The 20,964-nt window shown below is 46.4% G+C and overlaps 1 protein-coding gene across 2 annotated transcripts in view; it reads left to right on the forward strand.

The window, feature by feature from the left end:
- The window catches only part of LOC135378604 (phospholipid-transporting ATPase ABCA3-like), a 324,578-nt gene that overhangs the window by 100,342 nt on the left and 203,272 nt on the right, over window positions 1-20,964 (forward strand). For both annotated transcript variants that reach the window (XM_064611676.1, XM_064611677.1), the window contains exon 6: window positions 18,857-19,091. In XM_064611676.1, the coding sequence (XP_064467746.1) occupies window positions 18,857-19,091 (235 nt within the window). The remainder of the gene's footprint in view (window positions 1-18,856; window positions 19,092-20,964) is intronic.

Genomic DNA, 20,964 nt, shown 5'->3' on the forward strand with positions numbered 1-20,964 from the left:
CTTCTTGAGGATTTACTCCTCCGCCACTCCATCACACTCCTGAACACAACACAACCAACATACTGCAGCACATCAACACGGACATTCTCTGCACTGGACCTTTCCATCTGTAGTGCGACCATTGCACAAGATCTGCAGTGGCACGTGATCCAAAACCCCTATGGCAGTGACCATTTTCCAACTTGGGTCGAGTTTCAGTGTGACGATGCTGTGCTGTGTACGCGAAAACCCCGCTGGAGGCTGTAGGATGCGAACTGGGCGGTGTTCAGCGTGCTGGCTGACCTGACCCTACACAACACTGACAACATGAGTATCGACGAGGCCAACGAATTCATAACAAACACGATAATACATGCTGCAACACAATCCATATCCAAGACGTCGTCCTCTCTGCCCAAGCGTTCAAAGCCTTGGTGGAACGACGACTGTAAACGGACGCGCAAGGAACAACAAAAGGCGTGGGCTCGTTTGCGTCGATACCCGACAGTTGACAACATGATCCAATACAAAAGGAAGCGTGCTGCAGCCAAACGCACAAGAGAGGAGGCCAAGCGCAATTCGTGGAGGGAGTTTGTGGGTACATTGAACTCGCGAACTCCAGCCAAAGTTGTGTGGGACCGTATCAATAAGATCTCCGGGAAATACAAAGGGTTTACAGTGCCTTGTCTTTCACAGAATGGCGTTCCCTGTACGTCCTTGGAGGAACAGGCTAACGTACTTAACGGACACTTTGAACACGTGTCTAGCTCCTCGCATTACAGCCAGCGTTTCCTGTCACACAAAACTGCTGCTGAAAAACGCATCATTAAACAACCTAAACAAGATACAGCACCTTACAATGTACCCTTCAACGCACATGAACTTCAGAGAGCCTTACAGGCAAGAAAGAACACTGCACCTGGCCCTGACGGCATACACTATGACATGTTGCGGCATTTAACACCCAGTCGCAACAAATCTTACTCCACTTTTTTAACCGTGTGTGGAGAGAAGGAACTCTTCCGTTGTCCTGGAAGCTAGCCGAAGTGGTTCCGGTTCTCAAGCCAGGGAAAGACCCGTCTGCTGCTATTAGTTATCGCCCCATCGCATTAACCAGCTGCCTTGGGAAGACTTTCGAGCGCATGGTAAATGCAAGGCTCGTATATGTTTTGGAAGAGACAGGCATCTTTGACAAACACCAAAGTGGTTTTCGTTCCGGCCGGAGCAGCCAGGACAACCTACTCCACCTAGAGTCAAAAATCAGAGAGGCTTTTGTTCGTGGGCAGTTCTGCGTGTCCGTGTTTTTTTATCTCGAAAAGGCGTACGATACTACATGGCGCTTCGGGATTCTGCAAGATCTACACGCATGTGGTATCACAGGGTGCATGTACAGGTGCATTGAGGATTTCCTCAGGGATAGAAAGTTTCGTGTCCGTCTGGGCTCCACTTTATCTAACGTCTTTGTACAAGAGAATGGGGTTCCACAGGGGTCTGTGCTCAGCGTTACGCTATTCGTTGTGAAAATGAACTCGATAGCGAGAGCCATCCCACCTGGCGTCCAGTACTCCCTTTACGTAGACGATGCCCAGGTTTCCTACTCAGCATCAAGTCTTTCAACAGCTGAGAGGCAGGTGCAGCTCACGATCAACCGTCTTTCTAAGTGGGCTGATGAAAACGGCTTCAGGTTTTCCGCGCAAAAGACAGCGTGTGTTGTCTTTACTAGGAGGCGAGGCACATTTGCTGAGCCCTCGCTGCTCCTCGGTGGCAACACACTACCAGTTTCTGATGAGCAAAAATTTCTGTGGATGGTGTTTGACAAGAAGCTGTCTTTTGTGCCACACATAAACTATATAAAACAGAAGTGCCTGAAATCCTCCAACATACTCAAAGTTTTATCCCATCGATCGTGGTGAGCCGACACAGTCACACTGTTGCGGGTCTATGACTCAGTTGTGCGATCAGTAATTGAGTACGGGAGTGTCGTGTATGGCTCGGCGCGGCCTTCGGCATTGAAGGTGTTGGACCCCATCCACCACGAAGGCATCCGACTCGCCACCGGTGCCTTCCGGACGTCCCCTGTGAAGAGTTTGTATGTTGAGGGCAATGACTGGTCGCTCGAGAAACGGAGACAATTTGAACATGTGAAGGCTGCGCTAAAGTACAGATGCCAGTGCGATGACCCAGTTGTACACTGTAGTGTGAACCCCGCTCTGGAGCGACTCTTCCTTGCAAAGCCCTCTGTTGTACCCTCGTTTCCGCTTCGCGTGCAGGCGGCGAGTTCCCGTCTGGGATTCAGTCCCTTTGGCGTTCCCCTGCAGCAGGCAGTCCTCGATGCTGCGCCTTGGCAGAGACATCTCGTACAATCCAATTTAAAAATGACACAGTTTGACAAACAATCCATTGCACACACTGTCATTCTCCAGGAATTCCTGGAGATTCACCGTAACTTCGGGAACCACCATGCAATCTACACTGATGGGACCAAAGTAAGCAATGGTGTGGCGGCCGTTGCCCTTGAAGGTGATTCTATTATGACGGCACGCTTGAACACGAACGCCACAGTTTTCACCGCAGAGCTTAACGCGATTCTCCTGGCTCTGCGGCACGTTCAACAAAACGACCTTCAAAATTCAGTAATTTATTCCGATTCGCTAAGCTCTGTGCGTGCGCTGCTTTCATGCTATGACAGCAATAATCACCTCGTCAAGCGAGTACGAGCGCTTGCGACCCAACTTTGTTCCCGAGGCTTTTCAATCTGTCTCTGCTGGGTCCCCAGCCACACTGGGATCCCGGGGAATGAACGAGCCGACCGTGAGGCTCGGCGAGCGTTGGCACAAGAGGAGTCAGCTCTAGGACTACCCTACCAAGACATCCTGCCAGTGTTAAAAAGAGCTGTCTACACACAGTGGCAGCAGGAGTGGGACATGGAAGAAAATAACAAGCTACACCTCACACAGCCACACGTTTCCCCCCCGCATCGGACTGAACACATCAACAGATTATCCGAAGTTCTTTACGTAAGATTGAGGATTGGGCACACATGGCTCACGCATCACCACCTACTGAGAGGTCAGGATCCGCCAGCTTGTGCGCACTGCGGTGACAGCTTGACTGTCTTGCACGTACTGGCATCCTGCCCTCACTTCGAACACCAACGCCAACAGTATTTCACCGCATTCTACAGATACCACGTCCCACTCCACCCAGCCCTTCTACTGGGTGACACTCCTCTTGTGCCGTTTGATAATGTCATCCAATTTTTGACCATGTGTGGATTACATAGTCAGATGTAGATGTTAAGTATTGCTCCGCTTTTATCCAATATCACTGAACTCCTCATGTAAACATCTCATCCTGGATCACCTCATCGCTCACACTTGTAGATACTCACTTGTTATCGTCCGCCAAGCACGCTAGCCTGTTCACCATCCTCTCTTTCTTATCCTGGTCCATCTCATCGCTCATACCTGTAGATAGCTTTTAACTACCACACACTCTCACATCCCACTCTCATCTCTCCCATAAGCATCTCTCACACACTCACCGTAGTTTTGGCGCTCTATGGCCTTTGTTGCCTTTGTGCCATTAAAACCATAATATCTCTCTCTCTCTCCCTCTCGCTTGCATATACCTTTAAATTGCATCCAGTACATCGTCGTTTGCCGAATGGAAAGCATACACGGTTCACTAATCCCAACACACACATATGGAGCACACGTTGCACGGACACACAACCCATCCTATGATCCGATGCACCAGGCAGTCCTCCAAACGCCGAACACACAATCCTCGAAACTTCGAACAGGCTGGCACTGAAAGCTGGCAATGAAGATCCTTAGTGACGAACACGATGGTTCCTGAAACGAAATGGCCGAGGAACAATTGTCCAACAAGTGGCAACAGACACCAATTCCATGTGAGAAGGAGTGACAATCTTGCACGCGTATGTGTGACCGTTGAGACAGGAAACAACCTGTAAAGAAACCGAAGTGAATATCACGCTGGTATTCTTCCAACGTTAATGCTGGAATAGTACTCCAGTTTGTAACTCACCTCTTCGCAATCGATACAGTCCCACGGTCACCTATAACCTATAACGGAAGAATACAATTAACCTCGCTTGTAATGTACATCGTCGCTTCACCGATGCAGCCGATCCTCTCCTGCCGCCATTTGCAATGCGTCTACCGTCTGCAACAGAATGTACTTCGATTGTTAAACACGAGTAAAACGCAGGCGTCATACGATGCATCACAGCTAGGTTGGCTTACCTTAAGCAAACATTAGACGTGTACTTAAAAAGCAAGGTGTCATCCTTCTCAAAGGCGAGGTTGCAACGCAGACAGCGGCAAGAAGGCGTGAAGCGGGAAGGAACGTACTGCGGGAGAATACGTTGTGCCATGTCACTCCTCACCGGCGGAGCGCGGAACAACGTAATACGCTCCAACGAAGGCACGCATATTCAGCCGGCACACGTTCAACAAGCACACGAGTACAAGGTTCAGGAGGCACACATATTATTCAGCGAGCACAACGCCGTTTCATACCAACGTGACGGCTTTGTACCTGCTGAAATTTGGCGATGAGGATCGCTGTGCTTGCTATTTGATAACCGTTACGGCTGCTTCCAGATGGTTACGGCTGTGTACCGGCTGCACTTTCTGAGGGAATTTTTTAACTGGCACATGTCCGTCACAGGATTTAGGGTGCATTTGTATGGATACATGGTATGAAGACTGGCATCGGATTGAATATATAGGGTAGTAGAGACTGGAACAGGGCAGAATACCGCCGGTGGTGATTAGACATCCAACGTTAAAAATAAAGTTGTTCTTGAGTGGATGTGGAGGTAACGATAAAGAAGTGCCACGCGCCCTCGAGTATATTATTTGTTTCTGGATGAAGATGAAGCAATGCTTAGATCAAGGTAACCAGGGGCCTCACACACGCGGGCCGCATGTGCATTGCCTGTAGTCAAAAAAAGAAAAGAAAAAGGGGGAAGAGGTGGAGTAGTTATGTACGAGGGTCATTGTGTGAAAATTTTTTATTATTTCTCTTTCTCTTATTTTTTTTCTTTTTCACGTTGCAAATGTAAGCAAAATCCACAATACACTGAGTAAACCGACAATTTCAGTGCCCCTGAACGTTGGGATAATCGTTCGTGAAGAACTTGAAACTCCCTTCGAATTTTCAGTCCCTGATTTGGAAAGGCAGCTCATTTGTTTCTGTTGGTGTGTCAAGTGAAGTTTTCCAGTCGTGAATTGTACGAGGTTTGTCCAAAAAGTTCGTGCAGTACGTTTACAAAACTTTTATTTTACAAATTTTAGGATACATCACTGTGGTCCTCTTCAAAATACTCTCCGCTAGAGATGATGCACCTGTCCCACCTCCGTTGCCATTGCTGGAAGTACCTTCGAAAGCTATCTTCTGTGAAGCACTTCCGCGGGGATGTCGTTTCTTTTTTGATTGTCGTCACACCTCCCAGGTGGCAACATCGCAGCACCATTTTGCATTTTGGGAATAGGAAAAAGTCGGTGGACGCTAAATCAGGGCAGTAAGGTGGGTGCTCAAGCACGTAATGGAGTTGCGAATCAAAAACTCGCGCACAATTAGTGCATTGTGTGTGGGAGCGTTGTCGTGGTGCAGAATCCATCGCCTCCCCTCCCACAATTCCGGTCGCACGCGCCGCACACGGTCTCTCAAGCGCCTCAAAACCTCCATATAGAAAGCTGCGTTCACAGTCTGGCCCGCAGGCGCGAATTCGAGGTGCGCAATTCCATGGCAGTCCAAGAAATCTAGAAACATTACCTCAATTTGTGATTTGCTTTTTCGTGATTTTTTTCGGCCTCGGCTCATGTTTCTGTTTCCACTCTCTCCTCTGGGACTTCAACTCGATGGCGTACTCGTAGATCCATGACTCGTCGCCTGTAACCACCGTATCTACGAAATTGACATTGTCCTGTGACGATCTCCAGTCCAGGCAACATTCCTTCCGTCGAAACTTCTGTCCAGGGGTGAGCAGTTTCGGCACAATCTTGACGCAAACCTTCTTCATTGCCAAATAATCCGTCAAAATCGTGTGGACGGACGATTTTCCCAAACCACACACCTCTCCAATCATTCTGACAGTCAGTCGCCGGTCACTCAACACAAGAGAGCGCACGGGCTCGATGTTTTCATTATCGGTTGAGGTGGAGGAGCATCCTGACCTTGAATCGTCTTGAGTGTCCTCACGGCCTGCCCGAAAACTCTCAACCCACTTGAAAACCGTTCTTTCCTTTAGTGCACCCTCTCTGTATGCCTGCTGCAACATTTTATGAATGTCTGGGCCATTCCTGGTCAAGAAACTCTATGTGAATTCGTTGTTCGAGCTATTGGACTATCTCAATTTTGACAAGCAAGAAACGTTTCTACAAAACGAGGATGCACAAAGGCAGGTCGTCTCCTAGCGACGCTAGACCGCTAGCGAATGTCAAACACATATAGTCGAATGTGGAAAGCCGGAGAAAGGCTCCACCAGTTCACCTACTGCCGCTCAGCAAACCCACTGCACGAACTTTCTGGACAGACCTCGTATATGCGAATGCCTATTAAATATACGGCTAAGGCACTTTGCTATAATTGCGGTCATTTCCAGGAGTTTCATTACACCCCCCCCCCACCAGTGAGGTGTACGTACACTCCCCCTGAATTTTTCCAGCCCCCCCTCCCCCCCGAAATTCCTGAGATGGCCTAATACAGCTTGGCCACCAATGCATATACCAAAAGATATGTATCCATAAACGTATGCCCCCCTATGGTTCGCTCCACTCGAAATCACGCAGACATCTTATCACGTCGGGTACCGCATCTTGGCTTCTATGCGCATTGATGATAGTGCCAGCCGCAACACCAATGGCAAAGAAGAAATTGCCGTTGCTCTTCGCTGCTGATACGAGTTGCGCAACGGACTAAAAGCTGATACGTGCCGTTTGAATTCAGCATGACAGAGCCGCGACGATATGGCAAGGAAAAAAACTTGCCAAGATACAGGACACAAAAGTGATGCATAATGTAAAACCCCGAGACTAGAGAACATGAAAGGACAGACACGTTCGTGTTCCCTAGTCTCGGGGTTTTACATTATGCATCATCTTCACCAGCTCGCTTGCTTCCTAGACATTTTTTCATTGAAAGAAAGTGCACTTGCACGGCAAAACACCGGCAGCCCGAACATTTACACGGCAGCAGACACCCACGACCACTGGTGCTAAAGTCTGAGGAAAATACATCATCGATGAAACCTTTACGGAGCCTTTAGAGTTTCACTGTTAATGGCAATCACCCAATGCTTCGGCAGTCCATGCTTCGTTTACACGTCTACCTGCAAGAAATGACCCACAATCTTCTTATGAAACATTGCATCACCAACTTCTTTGCGAAAAGTAAAGTAAAAAACGACCTTTTGCAACCCTGATGACGGCAGGGCCATCCAAGGAATCACTGATGAAAGAGTCACTGATGTATTCTGCATAGCGAAGCTATTATCAACGACCTATACTATAGGCCCTTGTACTGGGATTTTAACAGTGGTGACAGCGAATTTTGGAAAAGGCGCAGGCAGAGCCCCTTAAAACAGGTGAAACTCTTTGTATCATGATGCCAAAGGCATATTCGCGACGGCATATGCTATTGCCCTTCCCGTAAAAATCCGTAAAAGACTGAAGCAGAGTCCTTTAGAACGGGCGAAACCTCTTTCATGGTTCCAAACAGATGTTATCAACGGCTTATGATGCTCTTCCATAGGGATTGCAACAGAAGCGACCACAAAATTTCGAAAAGGCAGCAGCAGAGTCCTTTGAAACCTATGAAACCCCTTGTATCATGGTACCAAAGGCATATTCACGACGGCTTATGCTATGCGTTTCTACTGGGATTGCGCAAAAAGGGGCCGCAAAATTCGGATACGGCGGCAGCAAGGCCTTTCAAAACGGGCGACACTCCCTGTATCATGAAGCGATAGAAAGAAAGTTATCAGTGGCTCGTGCAATGCTATTCTGCTGGGGTTATAACACAGGCGACCGCCAAATTCGGAAAACGTGGCAGCAGAGCCCTCTTAAACGAGCAAAAACACCTTGTGTCATGCTGCCAAAGACTTACTATCAACAACCTATCCATCTATCCATTCTACCGAGATCATAACACAGGCGACCGCAAATATCGGAAAAGGATGCAGCATAGCCCTTCAAGACGGGCGAGACCCCTTGTATCATGCTGCCAAAGGTATGTCATCAATGGCCTGTGCTATGCCCTTCTACTGGGATTGCAACAGAGGCTACAGCAAAATACGGAAAATGCGGAAGCAGAGCTCTTTAAAACGATCGATACCCCTTGTATAATAATTCCAAAGCCATATACGTATTCGCAACGGCTTATGCCATTGCCCTTCTACTGGAATCATGACGGACGCGACCGCAAACTTCATAAAAGGCTGCAGCAGAGCCCTTTAAAACGGGCAAAAACCCCTTTACTCATGGTGGCAAAGACATATTACATACATACAAAACGTGTCGGCTTATGTTATGCCCCTCTCCTGTGGTTGTATCGGAGAATACCGCAAATTTGGAAAACGCGGCAGCAGGGCACTTTACAATGACTCAAATGACTTGTATCATGGTGCCAAAAGGATACTATGAACGGCTTGTACTGGGATTGTAACAGAGGCTACCGCAACGTTCGGCAGCAGATCACGCCCTTTAAAACGTGCGAAGCCCCTTTAATCGTAGTGACAGGGCGTACCTGTGTCCCCTGTACATGGAGAGGTCGTGTTTGAGGAATCTGCTTCCAAAATGACACTCGCGAAGGCAAAAAACAAAACAAAAAAGAAACATCAAATTTGGGGCTTAATATGATCTGATATAAAAATAATATCAAAAATATCTAAAGCTGGTTTTACAGAATGCATACGTGAAATCCAAATTTCGGAGTTTGAGCCCCGTACAATTTCCCCCTGTTGCACCCTGAGAGGTCGCGTTTGACAAAATCGCCTCCAAAACGGCACTCCAAATGGCCAATTTCATCAACTTTGGGGCTTAATATAGTTTGATATAACAATAATAATAGAGATGTTCTAACCTGATTTTGTAATATGTATATGTAAAAGTAAGACTACAGGGTTTGAACCCCGTACCTTGTTCCCCTGTTGCACCCTGAGAGGTCGCGTTTGACAAAGTCTCCTTAAAAACGGCACTCCAAATTACCAATTTCATCAACTTCGGGCTTAATATAATTTGATATAACAATAATATTAAAGGTGTCCCAAGCTGATTTTGTAATATGTATATGTAAAAGTAAGATTACGGGGTTTGAACCCCGTACATCGTTCCCCTGTTGCACCCTGAGAGGTAGCGTTTGACAAAATCGCCTCCAAAACGGCACTCGAAATGGTCAAATGGCCAATTTCATAAACTTTGCGGTTTAATATAATTTGATATAGCAATAATATTAAAGAGGTTCTAGGCTGATTTTGTAACATGTATATCTGAAAGTAAGATCACGGGGTTTCAACGCCCTACCTTGTTCCCCCGTTGCAGCCTGAGAGGTCGCGTTTGACAAAATCGGCTCCGAAACGGCACTCGAAATGGTCAAATGGCCAATTTAATCAACTTTGCGGTTTAATATAATTTGATATAGCAATAATATTAAAGATGTTCTAGGCTGATTTTGTAACATGTATATCTGAAAGTAAGATCACGGGGTTTCAACGCCCTACCTTGTTCCCCCGTTGCAGCCTGAGAGGTCGCGTTTGACAAAATCGCCTCCAAAACGGCACTCGAAATGGTCAAATGGCCAATTTAATCAACTTTGCGGTTTAATATAATTTGATATAGCAATAATATTACAGATGTTCTAGGCTGATTTTGTAACATGTATATCTAAAAGTAAGATCACGGGGTTTCAACGCCCTACCTTGTTCCCCCGTTGCAGCCTGAGAGGTCGCGTTTGACAAAATCGCCTCCAAAACGGCACTCGAAATGGTCAAATGGCCAATTTAATCAACTTTGCGGTTTAATATAATTTGATATAGCAATAATATTAAAGATGTTCTAGGCTGATTTTGTAACATGTATATCTGAAAGTAAGATCACGGGGTTTCAACGCCCTACCTTGTTCCCCCGTTGCAGCCTGAGAGGTCGCGTTTGACAAAATCGCCTCCAAAACGGCACTCGAAATGGTCAAATGGCCAATTTAATCAACTTTGCGGTTTAATATAATTTGATATAGCAATGATATTAAAGATCTTCTAGGCTGATTTTGTAACATGTATATCTGAAAGTAAGATCACGGGGTTTCAACGCCCTACCTTGTTCCCCTGTTGCACCCTGAGAGGTCGCGTTTGACAAAATCGCCTCCAAAACGGCACTCGAAATGGTCAAATGGCCAATTTAATCAACTTTGCGGTTTAATATAATTTGATACAGCAATAATATTAAAGATGTTCTAGGCTGGATTTGTAACATGTATATCTGAAAGTAAGATCACGGGGTTTCAACGCCCTACCTTGTTCCCCCGTTGCAGCCTGAGAGGTCACGTTTGACAAAATCGCCTCCAAAACGGCACTCGAAATGGCCAAATGCCAATTTCATCAACTATGGGGCTTAATATCATGTGATATAACAATACTGTTAAAGATGTCAAATCGGATTTTTTAAATATGTATAAGTAAAAGCAAGATCACGAGGTTGGAACCCCGTACCCTGTTCCCCTGCTGCACCCCGAGAAGTCGTGTTTGACAAAATTACTTCGAAAAGGGCAGTCGAAATGGACAATTTTATCAAGTTGTATAGTTTAATATATAAAACACAACGATATAAAACACAAAACGCTATGATTTGTATATTACTCCCTCAACGCAATGTTGTCCATTCTGTCAGCCCTTTGGAGTTTCGAAAAAAATGACCGTCCGCCTTTCGAACTCCTTCAGACCGGTCGTACAGTCTAAGCGCATGCGTATTACGATAATACTGGGACTTGGTCCGTCGAGCGCCTAGGAGGGGAACCCTGTCTGAGTCGCAACTTTGAAGGCACTGGGTGAATCATGGTTAACACTCACACATCGTGCCGTGGTTGGTATGTGGCCTGGAGGACGTACTGACTAATCATAGGCGTTGACATTTCTAGAATTTGACTGTCTTTGTCGAAAAATCGTAGTCTAAACATGGACCCTGCGCAAAAATCGACGGAATCCTCATAGGCGCAATGCATTAAAATTCATTTGGCCAGGGGGCACTAGGTTTATATTCTGCTAATGCCTTTCATATCTTCAGGGGTTCTTTGCATGGTATTCGTCTGTATTAGACGATGACATCTTGATATTTTTATTCTATTTTGTTGTTAATTGGCATAAACGCTGTCTCCCATTGAATTAAGCCGCTTCCCGCATAGCGGCTGAGCATAGTGGCGGACCGCGCCGGCAGGGGGGGTGACCGCGAATTTTGGGTTTGCTGATGTTGCAATCTGGTTTCTTCCTTTTTCGCTACGGGTTACATCGGCAGATCTTTGTTCGCCCCAGCGATGTTTTCAATGCAGCATGCATGTTCTTCAAGCATAATGTTCCTGGAAGTTAAATCTGATATGACGTGCTGCACCCTAGCAACCTTCTAGGCGTTGGGCTTGATCCTTGATGCCTTCATCCGCTTTCTGCTGATGCTGTTCAGATTGTCAATCGGTCTTACTTTTTTGAGGAAGGCTTTCACAGGTGTGTACTCAGCTGAGTTTTTCTAGGACAGCATGCAGTACCTTATTGCATTAGCTCTACTCGACATTGCGTCAAGTCACAAAACGGAGCATGCAACCTAACCCATGCGTACTGATTCAGGAACTGCGACCTTTTGAAGATACTGGTGACATGCATTTATATTGGCTTAATAGTACAATTGACTCAGTCATGACTCAAAATAGGGAGCCGAGTGTGCTGGTACTTCATGAGGGAGCTTGAATAAAGCACAGAGTATAAATTGCCTTGTAAGAAACTGCGTCACACTTTTTAGATATTTTCTTCCTATCAACATGCACATGCAACAAAATATTTACTTCCTTTGGTACAAAGTATACTTACTGAATAAAGAAGAGAGTTGGCTTTGAATCGTAGCAGCCGTAACAGGTGACAAAGTATCAGGCATGCAAATCAAAAGGACCTGATGGCATTGTGGGAGATAGAATCTATTTTTATTGGTTGAGACTGAATAAAATTCATTGTAACATGTATAAGGGTTAGTATGAATCATCAGCATGCACAAATGCCGAATGAACTGGGTAGTTACTCATGAAATCCAACTGTCTGCAAGTACTTATCTCGTGTTTCTTTATTTTGAATGTACTCCTTAATGCAAAAATATTTGACCTGGAACCGCACTGCACACTGTAAAAGCAAAGTACTGTACATTATTAGCAGTGATGGCCAGTAGTTAACTACATGTAGTTAAACTACTAGTTAAACTACTTGATTGTAGTTAAAAAGTAGTTATCAACTACATGCAGAAATGTAGTGGCAACTACTAGTTAAACTACTATTTTAAGTAGTTAACTACAGTAGTTAGGTTAGTGAAGGCGCCAACTACTTCCGATTGTGCCGCAAGCTTTACGGAACGATTGTGCTTCCAAACAACAACTTCATTTTGACTTTGGAGAGTGGGGAGTTTCATCGCCAGAGGCGATACTCTACCCCATTGCTGGTGGGAATGTGGGGAATAAAATAACGCGTCCCTTCACAATAACGATCGAAGTCCGATGGTGTCCAGAAGAGCTTCGAGTGCAGAGCGTTGCTGGGCTGGATCGGGCCAGGGACCAAGCAATTTTGGTAGGGAGAAGGGGCGAGAGTACAGCTGATGAAGAGACTTGGAGAGTGCGGTTCGGGAAGGTTGGTATTGGGGGCAATGAAGAAGAATATGCTCCAGATCCTCAAGAGCACCACAGTGGCAGCAGGTGGGAGAGTCAACTTGTCTCAAGCGGTAACGCCACTGAGCTGTAAAGGCCACATCGAGGCGCATTCGGTGCATTAATGCAGCATCTTGACGAGAGGTGTTTCGTGGCATGCGGAAAGCGAGCGTTGGATCAACTCTGCTCAACATAGAGGGGGGGGGGGGGGAGAATGTCGGTTGTCCATTGGCGGGAAGCCAGGGGTGTCACGAGGCGTCGCAGAATGGAACGGCGGTCTCCTCGCAGCATAACAATACTGGTCCATAATGTAAAAACCCCGAGACTAGGGAACACGAAAGGACAGACACAACACGAAGTCGTCTTGTGTCTGTCCCTTCGTGTTCCCTAGTCTCGGGGTTTTTACATTATGCATCATCTTCACCAGCTCGCTTGCTTCCTAGCTATTTTTTCAATATTGGTCCGTTTCCGATACGAGGGTGCTGCCGACTTTTACCTTGAGCTACTTGTTTGATGAGAACGGAGGTGTAGAGCAATTGTGTCGTGCATGTGTACTAAATCTTCACTTTTAATGCTTGTCTAGTGAAGCACCATTTGCTGTGAAATAATTCTGAAACTCAGTTTATCGCGTAGGCACAGAAAGAATCCCGCCGCAAGCTTTGTATTTGACGATCGTAGCAATGGCTTGAGCCAAAGTTTATTATTGCTTCTGATTGATATTTAAAGGGACTATCGCATCCGTCCCAGTCGATTCCGAAACTGCAGTGCTGTTTTACTCCGCGTTCATCACTGATAATAATGCCGAAAACCCGACGCGAATTGGCAGCGTTGTTCCTGTGTAGTGTGATATAAAACTTCGCAAGAGCAGACGACGCACTCCGGGATTCCCTCTCTGGAAACGTCACACGGACGAGGCCAATCACTGCGCGCCCTTTGACATGGGGAATACCAATCACGGAGCGGGCCAGAGGGACCTTGGTAGCCTTCGCAACCGACCGATAGGGGGGCGGGCGAGTGAGGCGGAATGCTAGGGGACGGCGTCTTCTCTGTTACCGGCTTGCGGAATGTTGTTTCTGATTAGTGTCGAACGCTGTGTTTCACGTAACATGGTTACGTCTGCACTCACACTGGTAAGCGAAAATCAGCGTATTTACCGATGACTTTTCACTTAGTATAGTGCGATACGAACGCCAAGCAGACGATCTCGGAGACAATCGCCTGCGCTGCGCTCCCATTCGTGTGCCTGGCTTACGTCATCATCGTGTTGGCTGCAGATGGAATGCGGACATTTAAAACTCGTTTACTTAATATGTAAGCTGTTTTCGGAAGAGAAATTTGGCAAAGTTGACTCTGAAACGGTGACGAACATTATCCTATCGGTATCATACATACGTTCCCGGACGCGATAGTCGCTTTAAGTGTCCAAGAACACTACAAGGAATTGGTGTTGGTGGACAACGTTAAGTAGTTATAGATGTAGTTAAACTACATTGCAGTAGTTAAAAAAGTAGTTTTAACTACTCCCCAGAAAAGTAGTTGAACTACTAGTTAAACTACTCAATCACAAAGTAGTTAGTAGTTATAGTTAAACTACTGTAGAAGTAGTTAGTGGCCATCACTGATTATTAGTTGCCCCGCTCAACAAAACAGATACCACTTTCGCCCGTATCAATAATTACACACTATAGAGGTGCGTCACGATAAACTGACCAGAGCGCATCATGACAGGAGCAGTCAAGGGAAACCAGAGGCTCTCTTTGTGGCAGAAACACGTGCTGCTTTGGATGTACCACCTGTTTGTAACTCAAGTTTCTTTCCAGTCTCTTCATGAAGTGGTCTGACCTGTTTCACGCGACGAGACGTGTCAGCCGCAAATGTAACTGAGTCTGTTCAGCAGGCGTGTACAACTATGGACACGGTTGCCTGAAATCTCTCTTTCACGCCTTAGCGACTGTCTACGAGTTTTGGACAGAGCTGTATGAGGAAAGTAGCAGTAGTAATGGAGTGAACACGTAGACTGCGTCCTAACGTCACTGTTTACTACACTTCATTCCCAGCACTGTGTCAACCAGAAATTGCAGAACATTGCCATAGCGTGGAGCCCAGATTTCAGGCATCGGTGTCGCAAGTTGTAACTTGACTAGGTATATTGAATCCTTTCCCTATCAGATACTTTCAGTTCACGACATAACGTACAATATCATATTTAAGCGTTATGCTGTCCAGAGTATTACCCTTACCACGAGCACGCTTCTGCTGGTGCTTGTGCTGGTAAGGGACGCAACCGGGAAGTGCCCTGAAAAGGTAAACAGATAGGAGCACAAATGAATAGTGCATCACAAAGATTCTTGACTTTGTAGAGTCCGAAGGAGAGTGTGGCCGCCATGTAGCTGTTGGTCAAACAAACCTCCTCTCTTGTCTAGCTGCTCATGTGCTCCGCTCCCTCTCCCCCCTGGCCTTGTTTGACCAGCACCAATGGCGTCGCACTACACCCTCTAATTTACATTGCCCATGTGGAGTGACATCAATTCCGCCACTTTTTGTCCCCCATTTCCGCCGCACTTTCTCTAACCGAGGAAATATGGTGCTCTCCCTCCTTAAGTTTCTTTATTCCATGCTCTAATTAAAGCAATTAACCTCTCTTGCACGCGGTGTTTAGACACTACCAAAAGTGCAATAAAACATAGCAAGGACGACAGCATGGACGACTTGGCGGATGGCCCAGGTGTGTCAAACATAGAGCTTGTGTCAGTAGTGAAGCTCTAGAAGCAAAATACAAAAGATGACGTTGTGCTGAAAATATGCAACAAAATGCACAATTCATGACGCACAACACAACAGTCAAACCAAGGTACTCACAAGGTCTCCAAAAGCAGTTTACAAATGCGTCATTCCGCTCATCACATGTCAAAATATGTGCACAATGAAGCCCAACGCTGTCCTATAGATTAAGAAATGGGATGTTGTAATGAAAAACTTCCCAAGCTGAGGTGCTAAACAGCAGTATGACAAAGTCCATGCGGAGGTGAGAGAATAACTTACCCTACTGATGGCTTCATATATGTCAACCAGCGATATGTCCTACCTAGGGGAGGAAAAGGATAGATATGCAGTGTGTTCAACGAGAGTGTGTCAGGAAAACATATTTAAAGAAAAACGAACGCTAGTTTCCTGCTACTTGAGTAACAAACATGTGATACTCCTGACATAGAACCTTGTAAATCAGATAGCACAAAAGTAGTGCTCGTTTTACTTTAATCATTCTCTTTAAGTTTTTCGTGACACTGTCGTTGAATACCCTGTATAAAGGACAGATATTTGGACTGTGTCATTCGAAATAAAACAGTTTCGACAGGCATAGACCATCAAAAGTTTTTACGAAGCGACTGGAAATAATGATTGTCACATGTGGTATCCGAGCCATAACGAGGTTTCAGTACCGCTGCAAGGACGTTTTCAGGACGTTTTTAACGCTTACCAAAGCAGGTGAAGCAGGTACAGCAGGCCCATTCGCGACCACGCGCACCTGTGATATGAGATAACAGAACTGCTACGTGTACTGCTTGCGACACAGTTGCACGAAATCTGGGTTATACAATCTGAAGACTTCCTGCAGTTTCTGGTGAACGCCATGGTGGGAATGAAGTATATACACTGGCAGTGGGACCTGTTTACCTGTTTAGTACAATTTGCTCGACACAGGTTTGCCCAGGGCTCATGGAGAGCCGCTAGGGCGTTAAATTGTGACTGAAACAACATTGTCGCAGGCATGATATACTGTGTATGCAATGCTTGCATCTCCTGCCTCTTGTGCGCTGGGTTCCGGCACGCTCACTCCTGGCACGCTTGACTATTCCCCAAGCAACTGTGATAGGATAATAAGAATACGCGCTGTTTATTATAATAGGCATACTGTAGAGGCTCGTGCCTCTTGTGCGCTGGGTCCGGGCACGCTCTGCTGTTCCCCAAGCAACGATATAACAACACGCTCTTTGTTATGATGCTAACACATACACTGTAAACAATGCTTAAATCATGTATTGTATTTTGTGCTCTCGGTTCGGGATCGCTCACTCCGGCCACGTCTGGCTGCTCCCCAAGCAACTGGAGGCAATGCGACCAGCGGTAATTGACTACACCAGAGCATTTTGTTTACGAGCTTACCTGCTGAACCTGCAGCGAAGGAATGGGGACAGCACCTTCACGTAGACGGACCCGTGCTAGCGATGTTCTTTCGAAATCTTCGTTCCTGGAGTGTTTGGAGCAGACCACGCTGTCTTTTTTTGGCACAAGGTCTGGTCTCCGTACCGCATGTTCCCACGACAATCGTAACGACGGTTCTCGAGAAAAGTTACGAAGTGTAGTCGGGAAGTCAAACTACAGCTGAAAGCACATTCGGAGTGGCGTACTTGCTCGTGGTATGTTATGCCAGATGCTTTGCCAGCAAACGTGGAACGATGGATACGCCACAAAAAGTTCGCAAGACTGACGAAAACGAAACACAGTCGCGTCTGTACTCTAATCCCGTCCTTGAGGGACACCCGCCGCCGGCGAGGCAGACGAAAAGGAGAAGCGAACAGGCGGAATGATGAAAATATAACGAAAACAAACTGGCGGGGCATATCATTGGAAGATGGCTCCGTGACGTGGGTCCATGACAAGATGCGGCGTTGCCACAAGCGACCGCTTGAGGGTAGCTAAAAAAATGGCGGACATATAGGGCCCCCTGTGGCTGCCAGCAACATTGCGCGCTGCAGTCCTGTACTGTTTCTTTTTGGCACGTATATTTCTGTCCGTTCATGTTCTCTGTCTGTATTTGAAATGCGTCAGCCTGTTCCCAGCGTCAGTAGCCTTTATACTGAAGGAGCTGGCAGTGTAGGCTGGGCTCCAGTATCGTTTTGTTTCTGTCGCTAGCAAACGCTGCACAAGTGTACTTTGTCATATTATAATATTATAAGTTATATTATATATATAACTATCCTGAACAGTAAACGCTCTCCTCTGTTCGTGAGTGTTTTTCGTGTGTTTTTGTCTTCTGAGCACACGGTACTCTAAACAATGATGTTGTATAATAGTCCACTGTTTGTACGACATATCAGTGTGTGTGCATATAGCAGCAGATGTGAAAGTTATTGAAGTATGGACCTGGCCTCTAATGAAACACAATGCATTGCAACACTGTGCCACCATATCCATGTATACATGTGTATCTTACAGCAATCAACCATTTATTCACTCTTCCCAACATGCGTAGCACATTTTCGAAGGCAATGTGGAAGGCATACTGGAAGGCAGTGTGGAAAGCATGACAGTCTACAGTAAAATCTACAGCCATTTGACCGTAATCACGATTACGGACACAATACCGTCTTACTTAAGTGGCAACCGTCATAATTACGGTATATTTCATTGGTGCTATATTAATTGCGGTAGCATGCCTGTTCCTTCTACGGCAAAAAACGACTTTCAACCGTAATATTATGGCAATTTTTTACAGTGTGCTATACGGTGCAGTTCTGTTTTTTGAAACTGTGTTGGTTAAATGTTTTGCAGAGCTTAGATTTGACAACCTTATCGTACCGCTTTCGTACTGCTTTCGATGTCATAAAACTCCTTATTGGACGTGTGCGATTTTCCTGCGGCAAATTACCACGCATGAGAGATGCTCTTGGTTTAAAGTTCAGCACTGTTTGCAAACAAAGAAAGGCGCAGTCTACCTGATGAAGAAATGATGAACGAGGCTACCTGATGGAGCGCGGCACTGTTTGGTGGTTTGGTTCTAACATACTTAGAAACTGCTCAAAGCCCGAATAGGAAAGCCGAGCAGGGAAAACGGAAGCAAGGATAGGGCGGAACACTGTGAGAGATTTGCTTTCTGAAACGTCTTGTAACATTGGTAATACAACGTTGGTGATGCCGCGATTTACAGTCGCTAATATAGCACTCCTTTTGCCAATCACAGGAAATGATGAAACTGATGGGTCTCCGTGAGTTCATCTACTGGGCTGGTCACCTCTTAACGTCACTCTTCATCAACGTCATCTGCTGTATGGCCATCGGCGTTATACTGACGAACGTTGGAAACCCACGTCCCATGTTACTGGACGCTGACCTCAGCCTCGTTGAGACCGCTCTCTTGATATTCTCGCTACACATCGGAATGCACACCTTGTTTGTCTCGTGCTTCTTCAAAAGCTGTGAGTTAATCTCGTCTCCACAAAAACAATCCTTGATATTCCCACATAATTTATGTCCGAGCATCTCACGGTTACTGAACGCCAAAGAGCAGTGTCTGAAAATCAGTATAGCAATGCAAATAATGCCGAGTTATTGACACATAATTGAATGAATTCAGAGTGCTTATGAGAGACAGACGCCAATGACGCAGCACTTTGCAAGTTGCAGTAAAAGTGCTGTCTCGTTCACGTGTGTCTCCTGTATGCTTTGGTTGTTAATTGCAGTGACTTGAAGTTCGGCTTTGCCTTTGTCTGACAAGATAACGCGCACTCCCATTGCGTTCCACCGCTCGCTATCCATGCGCGGTTCCCTCATGTGTATCATGCCCAAGATTCGAGGACACGTCTCCCTAAAGTGCGCTTAGCCTAATAGCACGTGTGTGTAAGTAAGACAACTTTACGTTTGTACACGTGTATAGGTGAGAGGATGCATGAGACCCGAAAGGAAGGAGGAGGACAGGAGAGAGCGAACACTTATCATGGTTCACGTCCTTTGTGATAACGGGCACTGCGTGACGATCTGGATAAGGATTCTTCAAACTGCTTAATCGCTTTCAAATGTCAGACTTCTTTTTAGACGAGACAGGGGGATCGTGATTATGTACCTCCTCTCAGTTCCTTTTCCGGCTTCAAAAAAGCGCGCCTGAAGTTTCGAAATATACCCCGACAGGAGCACAAACGAGCACGGAAAGAGGGGTCGGATTCACAAAGAGCTCGTGCGACGGAATCTGTCGTAACTCTGTCGTACGGGAAAGTTACGATGAAGTGTAGATTCACGAACGGCGCGCGTCGCAAAATCTTCGCAGCTTACGGCGGAATCCTGCGAGAGCTCCCGAGCAGTCTTACGAAGAAAGACGGCGGCATTATTTGGCAGCGGTGGATTTGGAGACGGCAAACAAAGACTCCGTAATACGCGCCAACGCATTTCACTTTGCCACAGAACCTTCGAGACCATCCCCGAAGTGACATTGAGGCACTTTTTTGCTTGGTAACCTTCAACAAATGCTTCAACTTTGTGCTCCGTAAAATCGGGTCGCAGGGATTTTTCAAGCATCCCCTACACCCCGCTAAGACACCCCCAACACCCCTCCAAATTGTCTGCAAGAAAGGCAAAAGAAGCCATAAAAGCTGCAAAACTGGGTGCCACACACCGCTTACAAAACACCCTCACCCCGAGACGAACATACCGGGAATATATTTGCTGTGTTATCGAACGCGTTTTGCTTGTGATTGCATGGCATCCATTATGGCTACCGAAAGACCGAGAGCACGTTCGGTAACAAAACATTTGGGGACGAACAACTTCGTCTTCTTCTAACGGGACGACTCTTATTGGTGCGATTACAAATTTTCGTCATCGTTACCATAGCGAAAACAGTGTCGCACCCTTTGGCTGTTTCTCTCGGAGGTGCACGTGACAGGAAGCGAGCAACTTCCTCTTCCTCGTCAAAGGGGGTACCCTCTCCACTACGATAGCTTTGTGAATCGCGCTTACGACGCCGTCGTACGCGCGTCGCAGGCTACGACGTCTTAGCGCGTAGCGTAACTTACGATCGCGTTTGTGAATCCGACCCCTGATCTGTTCGTTCGTTCGATATGTGTAAACCACTTTAGTGTTTACAAACAAGAGGCGCTACCTGCGCATGCACAGAGTTGATGTGGGCAAAAAACACTGAACGCAGCCGTGCGAATGCTTTCCGCAAGCGCGTCATCGGCTGTGTTGCGCTGTTGCACCGCCCTCGGATGTCTCCTTCCACAATACCCGAATAATTTAGAGCTATGAAGGAATCAGACAAGTGTCGCTACAAGACCAAGTTGTTTAGAACAGTATACA

The sequence above is a fragment of the Ornithodoros turicata genome, chromosome 1 (genome assembly GCF_037126465.1).
Source record: "Ornithodoros turicata isolate Travis chromosome 1, ASM3712646v1, whole genome shotgun sequence".
Classification (NCBI taxonomy): Eukaryota; Metazoa; Arthropoda; class Arachnida; order Ixodida; family Argasidae; genus Ornithodoros; species Ornithodoros turicata.